The sequence below is a fragment of the Rhodamnia argentea genome, chromosome 8, assembly GCF_020921035.1.
Source record: "Rhodamnia argentea isolate NSW1041297 chromosome 8, ASM2092103v1, whole genome shotgun sequence".
In the NCBI taxonomy this organism is placed as follows: Eukaryota; Viridiplantae; Streptophyta; class Magnoliopsida; order Myrtales; family Myrtaceae; genus Rhodamnia; species Rhodamnia argentea.
In genome coordinates, this window is record NC_063157.1 from 10,006,909 (window position 1) to 10,019,493 (window position 12,585).

General features: G+C 44.2%; 1 protein-coding gene across 1 annotated transcript; it reads right to left on the reverse strand.

Annotated features, from left to right (window-relative positions):
- Nucleotides 1–9,809: 9,809 nt before the first annotated feature.
- LOC115736560 (expansin-A10-like) lies at nucleotides 9,810–11,677 on the reverse strand. Its single transcript, XM_030668309.2, has 3 exons — nucleotides 11,389–11,677; nucleotides 10,855–11,167; nucleotides 9,810–10,701 (listed from the first exon to the last, which is right to left on the reverse strand). Exons 1-3 carry the CDS (start codon nucleotides 11,513–11,515, stop codon nucleotides 10,398–10,400), a joined length of 744 nt encoding a protein of 247 aa, XP_030524169.1. The 5' UTR covers nucleotides 11,516–11,677; the 3' UTR covers nucleotides 9,810–10,397.
- Nucleotides 11,678–12,585: the final 908 nt, after the last annotated feature.

Below are 12,585 nucleotides of genomic sequence, written 5' to 3' on the forward strand. Positions count from 1 at the left end.
GGGTCGAATATTTGGATTTCTAGGCTTTCGGCACTGCCCACGTGAGGCCAACCAGGCCGCTCATCGGTTGTGTCGGGCCCAACAACGTGGTGTGCTTCCTAGTAATTGGACTGTAAATCAACCTATTGTACTAAAGGTCCTCTTATGCTCTGAGGCCCAACTCCATTGTACATTTGGTTCCTTTACAATATAAACGGTGCAAATGTTTTGACCAAAAAAAAAAAATCGAAAGAAAAAAAGAGTTACTAGAATCATATTGAACATATTGTAAAAAGTTCGGGGACTAAAGTGTCTTTTCCCCTTACTTGTCCTATTATTGCTTTTTTTTTTCACATAGTGACAGCAGATATATAGGTGTATCGTGTTTATTGACAAGTAATGAGGGCATGTTAGCAAATAAATATAGTTTATTCGACCAAAAAAATTATGATTTATTGACTTGTCAATATTGAGAAGTACAAAAATCTGTATGTATATACTGACAAGTAATAAGAGCATGTTGGTGAATAAAGTGCGCCGACTTTGTTGAGAGTAGCTTCACATAATCTTACGCATACAAATATACATAGTCGAGTAGAGTAGAATCCTAACATCGAACCATAAACAACATACGTGTCGACACACGACATTAATAGAAACAGTTAATATCACCAAAAATCACAAATTAGTACACATAAATCACGTTTACCTCAAGCCAATCTATATGTCACAAAAACTTCCGAATCGGCACACCCGTGCTGCATTTACTTCGGACTAACTTTTGCATCATTAAGAATCCACCCGTGCCACATTTATCCGAAACCAGTATGCTCGTGCCACGTTTACCCCGAAATTGTGGTAAATTCGACATTTTATGGAGGGGTTGAATGTGGCACGGTCGTATAGATTTGGGATTTTTTGTGACATTAAAAATTAGTTTGAGGGTTAATGTAACATGGGCATACCAGTTCGGATTTTCCGGTGATATTGATCCCCGATAAAAATTGTACCAATTAGAATAATCTTTTTTTATGTAATTAGTGTTTTTTTTTTTTTTTGTTGCCAAGAGTGTTCTTAATTCATGTCAAGTCGAACCAGACCAGCAGCTGGAAGCGGAAACTCATCCATTGTTACATTAGAAAAATTCTAAATTTCGCCAGTAAATTGCACGGCCTCCTCCTATTTTCGCCGTTGAAAAATATCGAGAATTGGCTTCAAATATGAGATTTAAATCCGATTCAAACCATTTAAAAATTAAAAAACAAACCTCCTTTTCCGCCGGACCGGCATGATTTCTGGAACAAGGATAAGCTTTCCACTCTGAGTATTATCCTAGGAAATATTTCGTGGGACTCCTATTCAACTTAGGAAATTGCAAAAAATTTATTCGAAACTACGTATATAATATGTTCCATGCATCCCAATTCATAGGCTGCGAACGGTGAAAAACCAGAGCGACATGTCCGGTGTCCGCGAAGAAGCCAGGGAAGCACTCCAAGCATCGCTCTTCCTTTCCGTAATGCAGCACACTGCCGGCGGGGGCGGCGATGGCGACGAACCCCCGCGGCCCGTGGATGTTCGGGCAAGCAGCTCGCGTGCCCCGCCTCCCCAGCTGCCACGGCAAAGGTCAGACCCTCCGGTCGTCCGGCGCGTGTGCGCTCTGATCGACTCAATCGGCCAATGCCAGGGTCCGTTCGAGAAGCGGGTCACGGTGAGCGACACCCGCGACCAGCAGAACCGGCTCATCCTGCGGAAGGACGACGTCAAGGAGTTCGTGCTCCCGCTGCTCGGGGAAGGGGACAACACTGAGAGGGGCGTGGAGGTGACCACGTTCAACACCGAGGGAGAGGCGTTTCCCATGCAGCTCAAATTCTGGAGCAGGAAGGTGTTTGTTCTCATGGGCAATTGGAAGGCGTTCGTTAGGGCGAATCAATTCACGGACTCGGACGCCCTCAAGATATGGGTGTTTCGCGACGTTCGGACCCGAGGTTTGTGCTTCCTGATCTCTGTCCGGAGATCGAATGCGGCCGGGCAGAGCCGGACGGAGAAGGGGACTCGAAGCAAAGGACAGAAGCGCGTCGAGTCGAAGCCGCTCTAGGTAGGACGGTCGATTTTCGCCGGCTTCGGTACCTTCCTTTCCAACTTTTGGTGAGTTTTGGCACCCCTATTTTGGTGCATCCAGTAATTTCTGCTGATATCTAACGGCAAATTCGTTGTCTCCATTGCGAAATTTTTTTCTAAGGCCATTGCCAATTGTTCTAATTTGATAAGGTTTTCTCGTTTGAATAGTTTTCTAGCTTAGTTGAGAGAGTTTTCAAAGTGTGATAGGTTATGAGATAACACTTGGAAGTTTAAACCCTTGAACGATTTCGGGAATTGTAACTCTACAACTCTCCAAATTTCACAGTGGATTTCTTAGCGGAAATCTCTTGTTATGGTAATTTCTTTTTACGGTATTCTAGAACTTTTCCTAACTATTATAAAAAAAAAAATTAATCCGTCAAAAGACTGCGTGATTTTACATTTAAATACACTAACACGTCACTAAAATTATTCTAGCGTGCCATGTCAATCAACGAAAGCATTTACTGTGCTTGTGCATTTCTAATTTTATGCTAATTAGTTGTTTCGTACTTTGGTAGTTGACTTTTTCGTACCTTTTATTTGGTATGTTAAGTTAATATTGCACTCACATGAAAATTCTTTACGCTCCATTTTAATTTCTATTTTAATGCGGTAATCCGCAAAAGTAAATGTCTAGTCCTTTATAGGTATGAAGAACTGATAAAGCTTTTAAAGATATCACAGAATGTCTTTTGAAAAAAAGAAACGCGATACGAAAAAATGTAATTTTTTTTTTGTTAGTTCTATCTCTATCTCTCATCTTTATGATTTTTGTCCGGCCTTTTTATAGAGCATGAGAGACGAACTCGGCACTTATAATACTATCGTTCTCACCATCAATCTCTTCATCAGCAGGGCCGCATCCTTATTGGCTATGATGCACTTTAGTTTAATTATCTTTTGGAAAAAATTACACTTCTAAGCGTTTGTTATTTAAAAAGGAAAAAAATAATTCAAACCTTTGCTAGCGGGGCTGAGGCTGGCCGCCTCGAAGGGAATGTCGGTGAGAGGATGTTTGAAATTTTGAAAGTTTAGAGATGGCAAAATTTGAATTCTTTTTATAATAAAAGTATGTTAGCATTCCGAAAATAACGTTAATACATTTCCTAAAGCTCTCTAAAAAATATAAAAAATATTGCCAAACGGCTTGAATTTTTGTCCGAGGTCCCTTAGAGTTAGAGGTCCAATGGCTTTGGGCAGTCTTCGCGAATGTACTCTCTCGCGCTCTCTTCCCGCCCGAAAACCTCTCCGACGTCACTCGCACCACCTTCGTCTCCTCAAATTGAGCTGAACGTAACCTCCATTCGCTTTCCCTTGGTATCTGCAGGTGATTATGAGATCACTAATTTGGTTATGCTCTATGCAAGATCGACAGGACACGGGACATGAGACACGACATAATGACACGACACGACACGACATGACATGCAGATATGTGATTTCTCAAAAAATTAGAGAATTTCGACACGATGGGGCAATTTCCATAATAAATGTATATTTTATAAATACATGATAAATTATCATTTTTATGATTCCACAAATAAATAAATAATAAAAAAGAGCCCCATAATGAATTTACACTAAGAATAATAAAATGTTACCGTTCATGCTCGATATCGCTCTAAAAAAAAATACAGTTATATCTACGATAATTAGGTAGCAATCAATAGGAAGAACACCCAGACAGAGTAAGAAAAAAGACATAGCATCGTCGCAGAGGAAAAAACAACTTGTGCTTGCACCTGCCAGTGTCATCTTTGCACATCTGATGATGCACCGCACTTGCATGAGCAAGTTGGTTCCCAATTTTGAGATAGGATCGGAGGTGATTATTTCCGGTTTGCATTTTGATTGCCTTCTCCATCTTTGCTCTCCATAAGTTTTGCAAGCAAATTATTTGGTAGGCAAGCACATATGACGACTCAAAACCAACAAATTGAAACATTTCAACATGCAGTTGGAAAGAGGAAGAGCTTCATTTTATGCACCGCTAACATCGTGGGCAATTACCCAATGGGCACACGGAAATTGAGTCGGGGTGGGGACGTTTAGTTTAAGGTGTGGGGTATCTTCCACGCTCTGTAAAGAGGTAGAGTAAAAAGTCTGAGAGGAGAGAGAGAGAGAGAGAGTTGAGTTAGAGTAGAACATACAAAAAAAAAAAAATCATGTGCAATTAGAGTAGGAAAAGTTTCAAATAAGAGCTTAAAGTGACATCATTTTATCAAATAAAGACATGAAGTGGATCTTTCTTTAAATAAGAGCATGAAGTGCTATCATTATTTCAAAAAAGGGCCTAATTGAATGACATTTTCGTCATTTTTTTTCTTTTTTCCTTTACTTTCTTTCCCCTCCCCGACTATCGCCAGCATTGGGCGACCAAGCGAGGGCAACCCTTGCCCTCACCAATACCCTCGAAGCTCTCAAACTTGTGGCCCACATGTCGACCCAAACCCCTAGCCTCTCCGCTCCCGCTACCGTCACCACCTAGGTCCCGCCACCACCAATTCCGGCCACCATCTCCTGACATCCTCCCACTCCCACCCAAAACATGTCTTCAAGCTCCTCAGAAGGCCTTCCACACTTCTCCGCTACTGGTAAAAATAATCATCCGACTCCTGGCCCTCCTCTTTGCTTAAAATCTCCTCCGCGCGATCCTCCCCTGGCTACAGTATCTCATACGTGCTGACCCTAATCGCCGCTCAGCCGTTCCCCTCCAGGTCGTCGATGAACATCGGCACCACCGGTGTTGAAATTTTACATTTCGATTTATACTACTTCTGTACTTCTTTCATAAAGCAGAAGACACATATGCTTTCGGACAAGGGTTTGCTACTAATCGGGCTATTCAATCGTGCAGCAGCAACAACCTTATTCTTTCCTGCTCAATAGATGAAGTTAACAGTTCAGAGTCCCCTTTGTGAGATCATGCTATATGTTTAGATGAGGACAAGAGTCGGAACTTTTGAGCCAAAGATTCCTGCTGCTCCGCTGAAGTCGCCGGAGGAGGAGGCTGAGGAGAGTGACTGCGGCTGCGGGTCTTCTCTGCTGCAGCTGACCAGATTGGGGTTCGACGAGGAGGTTTTGAGGATCGGGATGAGTATGATGAAGAAGGGGGAATTGAAGGGGAGGTGGCGGCAGTTGCACTCGTCCGAGCTGCACAACGCCGGTGATAGGGCGGTGCCGATGCATGACCTGGCTAACCTTTTATCATCGATGGTCGACGTCGGGTCAAGGCAGCAGGTACATGAGCATAGGCGATCGTTAGGCCTCTTTTTGTGGTCTTTGCTGAAGATTGCTAGTACGTGTATTAAATATTAATCGTTGGTTTTTATTTTAAACCAGTTTCGCCGCAGTAATTAATGATAAAATTGATTAAGAGAATCAGTTTTCTGCAAGAAATATGTGAATATTAATCTTATATTTTTAAACGACGGACTAAAATCATAATTGCCAAAAAAAATAAATTCCCGAGTGGCTGGATTGACAGGCCTAGCTCATGCCATCCTCAGGGTGGGCCTTGTCCTGGGCTTGAGTGCATTGATGGGCCAATGCGTTAGGCCTACCCCTTACTGTTTACATTAATAAAAGCGCACCAACTGGAATATTCATTTTATTTTAAGGAAAACACCACCAAAAAACCTTAAATTATGCCCTTTGTCTTGTAATACCAAGACCTCGGACATTTTTCTCTTGTCACCAAAACTTCCAAAATTATATCACTACGACAAGAATATCCTTATACCTACCACAAAAAAGCATAAACTTTGCCCATCGAGACATCGATAACCTAAACTTTTCTTTCATGTCGCCAACATCCTAAAACTTGTACAATTACAAGTTTGAGAGATCTTGATGACACACAAAAAAAAAAATTTGAGTATTGGCAACCCACCGGGTATAATTTAGAGTTTTTATTGTGTTAATCCATAAATATTTTGTGTAATAATCGATATTCCGCCAAAAGCATTTCTAGTAGGGGAAAATGACACTATTGGTACATGAATTCTACCTCAACGTGCAATATGGTCCATAAAATCTTCATTTGTTCAATATGATCCTCGAACTTTTGGTACATATTCAATTTAGTTCTTGAACTAGATGATCCATGGACAAGATTGAATCCAGAGATATAACGTTCCAAGGATCGTATTAAACATTTATCAAAAGTTCATGCATCACATTGAATAAATTAAAAGCCCAGCGATCATATCGTATACTTAGCCGAAATTTAAGGATCATTTAAGTAACTATCACTTTCTAATAAATGCCAAGGAGAGCCTTTCTCAAGAAAATATAAAATAGCAAGCAGTCCAAAAGGGAACATTCTTCCTTCCTTTGATTATAAAGATGTAATGACAGCCTCGCGATTCGAACCCTTAGATCGTCCTCCGCGTGCACGCGCTGATCGACTCCATCGGGCAATGCCGGGGGCCTGTTTGAGAAGTGGGTTACGGAGAGCGACCTCCGAGATCAACAGAACCGGCTCATCCTGGTGAAGGAGCGCGTCCTGGAGTTTGTGCTCCCGTTGCTTAGGACAGGCGACGATCCGGCGATAGGCGTAGAGGTGAAGACGTTCAACACAGAGGGGAAGACATATACTGTGCGGTTCAAATTTTGGTGCGACAAGGTGTATGTTCTTACTGGCGGCTGGAAGGCGTTTGTTAAAGAAAGTCAATTGGTGGTCTCGGATGTCCTAACGATATGGGCGTTTAGCGACGTTCGAACCCAGAGATTGTGCTTCGTGATTTCTCCTAGGTTGAAGGAAGCGCTCGACCAAAGCCGATCGGTGAAGGGACGCGAAGCAAAGGACCAAAGCACGGCGAGTTGAAGCCCCCAAAAAGCGCTTTCTGTTTTTGTTTTGGTCGGTCCTACCGTAACTTTCCTCTCCCTCTCTGACTTGTACTATGCCTCTGGAAAACCTCTCCCTCTCTGACTTTTACTATGCCTCTGGAAAACGAACCCCACATCTGAAGTTAAACAATCCCCACCCCCACCCCCACCCCCACCCCCACCCCCACCCATTCCCTTACAATCGGGTCGCGTGCCCAGTGGGTAAAACACGCTTTTCGTTTGGCTAGGCAGGATGATTGGTTTTCCCCGGCATCGTCAGTATCTTATGTTCCAATTTCGTCGAGTTTCGGCATTTGTCTAGTGAGCACATTATGTTCGGTTGTTATCTAACAAAAATTTTGTGAGAGCATGGCCAACTCTTCTAAAAATTTAAGATATTAGATGAATGCTTGATTTAACATTTAGATGTTTTAACATTATTTCTCAACTCGTAAATTGGACTTTTACCTAAGACTAATCATAAAAATAAGGGAAAATTTCAAAAAAAGGCTCGAAGTGGTCACGTTTTCTTAAATAAGGGCTAGAGTGAACATCGTTTCAAATAAGGGCTTGAAGTGCTCAAATCGTTTCAAATAAGAGCCTATTTGAATGACATTTTTGTATTTTAATCTTCTGGCCTTTTCTTTTCTGTTTTTCTTTTTTTCTCCTCCCCTCCCCTCCCCTTCATCATCTCTTCTGACTTGAATGCATGGTCGTCTTCATCTTCCATCTACTGACGCACTCAACGGGGAAATGAGAGAGAGAGAGAGAGAGGGGGGGCGGGGGGGTGGGTCGACTACGGCGGCCTGTGGGGTATCCTCCTTGGCAAAGCCCTCGGCTATCCGGAGCATGCCCTCAAGTCGAAGTCCGGCAACCCGGACGCCAGCATCCCCGATCATTTCGACGTCGCCGCGGGCACCGGCGTAGGCGACATCTTTACCGCCATGCTCTTCTCCACAAAGGACCACGACCACCCGCTTTTCTGGGAAGAGGACACGTGGAAGTTTCTCGTCGACCACGGCTGGAAGTTCTACCGCTTGCAGCCCGTCTCCGGCTCGGGCGGGTTCCTGGAGAGGCTCCGGCAGGGGGCTTCACGGCTCCATGATGTGGCGACGGCGTAGCTGGAGAGGCTCGTGAGGGAGTCCTCCAGCAACGGGGCGGAGAGGGAGCCGACGTTGAGGGACACGCTGAAGCCGGTTTTGGTGTCGTGCTACGACTCGACGAGCTCGGCACCACTCCTGTTCTCGCGCGCACACGCGCTAGAGACGGACGAGTTCGACTTTCGGCTCTGGGAAGTGTGCCGGACCATGTTGGCGGAGCCCGGCGTCTTGAGCCGGGAGCAAGTGCGGATGCGGTCGGTGGATGGGCAGTGGGAGGGGCGCTGGCGATGAGCAACCCCGTGGCGGTGGCGATCACGCACGTGCCGCACAACAAGCGGGAGTTCCCGTTCGTGCGAGGGATGGAGGACCCGTTGAAAAAGACGTGCTGGAGGAGATGATGAACAGGAGGGGAGGGGAGGAGAAAAAAATAAAAACAGAAAAGAAAAGGCCAAAAGATTAAAAGACAAAAATGTCCTTAAACTAGGCCCTTATTTGAAACGATTTGAGCACTTTAGGCCCTTATTTGAAACGATATTCACTCTAGACCCTTATTTGAGAAAATGAGACCACTTCGTGCCCTTTTTTGAAATTTTCCCTAAAAATAATAATAATAGTAAGGGATGCATGTCCAATACCATGTAAAATTTCGCATATAATCACCGTCAATTGTTCTAAAACTTAAATTACTAGATGATGGCATTATTTAATATTTATATCATAACATCCATGCCATGATATTGATGGTATGATGTAATATCATAAAGCAAAGAAGATCTGCTCTAAGATCATTGCTGTCCGTTTGCACTATGCTAACAAAATCCTCAATTTATGCACTGAATTTCAAAAAGAGGTGGCCTTTTTTCGTTAAGTACTTAAATTATCGTGGAAAATAGTAGTTTATCAGGTAGTTACTTGTGCCATCTATCGATCAAATTTGTAGTTGATTCTTTTTTAGAGTCGGTAATGCTAGAAAACATCCGTTTGCATGGCTTATACGAGAGAGGTTGAACACGAATTACAAAGAGAAAATCCGAATACCACAAGATACGCCACGCCACGCCTAACTTTGTGTTTCGACGTGAGTTGCTGCGAATTAATACGTTTTCATTGTAATTCGAGTATTTCTCATGCAGAATCAAATTTCAAGAGATGAGTTCCATTGATGTGGGGACAGTTAAGCTTATTTCCAGTCAGATCGTTCTTGAATCCTCTCTCTCTCTCTCTCTCTCTCTCTCTCTCTCTCTCTCTCTCTAGTGTTTTGAAGGATATGATTGACTGCTTGTTCTTTATGGGCTAATTTAAAAGAGCATTCAACCTCATAAACTGATATGAGAGTTTCTTTTTCACTTATAAGTGATGGGCGAGCACGAGAAAGGGCGACCGGTGGAACTGTTAAAAACATGTATTGAGTTTGAGCCCCGTAGAGAAAATCCGATCCATGTAGCGTATTCTAGTTTGAGTAAATTACCTTAAGAGTGAGCATCGGTCCCCAATCTAACTAGGGAACCGGACCAGCTCCAAAGTTTTGGAGCCGACAATAAACGGCCATGTTCCCGGTTCTTTGCATGGACATGGACAGACCGGACCGACTGAGCCGGACGGGTGTTTAATTATGTTCTCTCTCTCTCTAGTAAAGCAAAAGCTGCCGTTTGGGGGGCAGGCAAAACCCTAAATTCAGTTTACCATCGCTCCCTCTCACGTGTTGCTAGGCAATGAAAGATGTCTCGTGCATCTGCAACCGGAACGTGTCGGCCCCAAAAAATACACTGAACGAAATAACATAGAACACATGTAGTTTATAGGACTCAAGTACACAGTCCGCTGATTCAGCCGTGTACAAAAAAAAGTTTGTCACTGCTCAACTCAGTGCATTCTGAGCTTCCAAAACAACAGGAAAAAAAAAAAAAGCAGACAGCTAAAAGTCTTCCACAACCTCCTCTTACTGAGAGAAGTGAAGCCTAGAATTACACATTAGAACTTGCAATCTTCCTGGGCGGGTGACCGTTCCTCAATTCACCTCAGCCAAAATGGTTCTTTCCGTATATAAGTAAGTTACTAAAAAGAGGCCTCCTACGATGTGTAGACCGCCTCCGTGCACGACACGATGGTACAACACGACGCCACGTCACGCCCGTTTGAATAGAGAGCGTGAGTGAAGGGGAAACGACTTCGGGGGGACTGCTCCGAAAAAGGCCCACCGCAGGGAGACTAGAACAACCACATGACCAACCAACATACATAATGTCAAATGTTATGCTTTAGAAGCCTATCTTAGACTGAAGGAAATTAAAATTAGGCCCTTCATTGGGTTAAGAAGTGTAGTTTTCTTAGTTAGCTTTTTCGGGTTTTTTTGGTGGGTCGGGTTTAGAATTGGGACCCGCTGAATGTCTGGCCGAAGGACCAATTGGGTGGGGCCGCGTTGTTGGAGACCGTGGTGCGGCCGTCGCTGGTGGTGACCTTGAAGGAGAGGGCCTGGCCGTTGAGGTACGAGTTGCTCTGCCAGTTCTGGCCCCAATTCCTGGACATGGCTTGCCAGCCGGGGTTGGAGCCTCTGATCGACACCGCCACCACGTCCCCGGCGCCGCCCACGTTGGTTATGAGGACCAGGTTGAAGTAAGAGTGGCCATTGATAGTGAATCTGATCCCACCCTTCCTCACACAAGCCACCCTGTATGAACACATACATCGTTAGCGTGCTCGTCGATGATGAAGAGTCGAAAGGACTTCAACTAGTGTTTCCTAGCAAAACGGAACGTGCCATGATCTAACCCAAAAAAAAAAAAAAAAACCACTAAGCTCATTCAACTATATATGTGCTCACCTTCTGTACTGAACAGGGACTATTCCGGCTTTGTACTGAGCAATCTGTTGGAAGACCGGCTGGGCGAGATCGAAGTGTTCGAGAGGGGGATTACACCATCCTCCATTATTGTTGGGAAGGCCAGGGTTAGGAGGGCAGAAATTGGTGGCGGTGATGATGATGGAACCAGACAAGCACCACTGCTTCTCGTTCATACACTGGATCTCGTAGCATGCCCCACAGCTCTGCCCATCGTTGAACAGGGCGGTGCTCAGGGCAGCCGTGTTCGTGCCATACCCTTGGCTATATAGATTGCCATACCCACAAGCCCCACCTGAAACAGATCCAAAGAACTTGTCGACTCAGAAACCAAAAAAAAAACAAAAAAATGTTGTAAGAACATGTGATATGTCTGTCTATCTGACGACGGCGAATCTAGGATAAAGATTTCTCGCGAACCTGCCGGGGGAAGATATGCGCGTGACGGGAAAAGAAGTGCAGAATTCATGGGAATGCAAGGAAGGGGATTGCTGTTTTGTCACACTGCTAACTCACCCATTGTTCCAGAAGCATCACTGCCTCCATAGAAGGTGGCATGGGCATTGTTCCATCCACTCCCATCACTTTGGGCTGTCTTCAGCAACGCGAGGAAGGCCACAATGGTGAATCCAAGAGAACCCATTTTTGGCTAGCACTGACAAGTTTCAGCCCCAAGATGAGAGAGAGAGAGAGAGCAGCTTGGAACTTCAAGTGAAAGGCCAGGGAGAGAAGTGAGGAGGAAGATGGACAAGTCCATTGTTTATATAGAAGTGGAAGGGGATGGGAAGTGGTGGGGAATAAAACAGAGGGATGGAAACATGGAGGAACAGTATCAAAACTACCAACTGAAACAGAAAAAAAGAAGAAACAGAAACTGCTTAAAAATTAACACAAGTATTGTGGACATGGAGTGGGAAGGACTCCCACTTTTTTTCTGCCCTTTGTTTCGTGGAATTCCCTGTATTCTGCCTAGGTTTGTGATCCCTCTTGGTGGACTTTTTGACCCTTTTTAGTTTGTGAGGACCAAGGCACGTTGGGAAGAGGCCCCATTGGTTCAGTTGAAGACCGGTCAGAGAGAGGTGGCAATTTGGGCGAGGAAGGAATTGAATTTGATTCTTCGTGGGGGTGGTGTTAAGATGCCGACGAAGCGCATTTAATTGGAGCTTTGCACTTGCTCAACTTGCCCCCAAAAAATCCACCTTGATTGCGCGAGCATGGTCTCTGTTTCCACTAGGCTTGATGGCTTCAGTAGTTTCCCTAGGGGGATTGCAATGCATTGAACAACTGTGGAGGAAAGGAAAGGTGCGTGATTGACTGAGATGGACTTGTGCTTTTGTTGGTGTGTGTATTCATGCGTAATGCCTTTGAATGTATTAGGGCAGTCAAGAGCAATCTTCAGCTAAATGACAAAGGAAATGAGAAAAAGAAAGACATGGACCGGGTAAGCGGGCACATGTACCATACGCATCACGGGGATCATCAAAGAATAGAAATGGACAAGTCATGTGTGGTGCGCGGGAACTTTTTTAGCAATTGCACTAATGTGAAGTTTATAGTTACAAACATGTAACTCGTATATGATAATACAACTGTACTTAGATCGTATCGACTTTTTCTCGATCTAATATCGTACCCCTCGCGAAAAGATGCTACAAGAAAAGAATCGCAAAATAGCCTGCGTGCGGGAATTGGTTACACGAGTTACGAAGTATC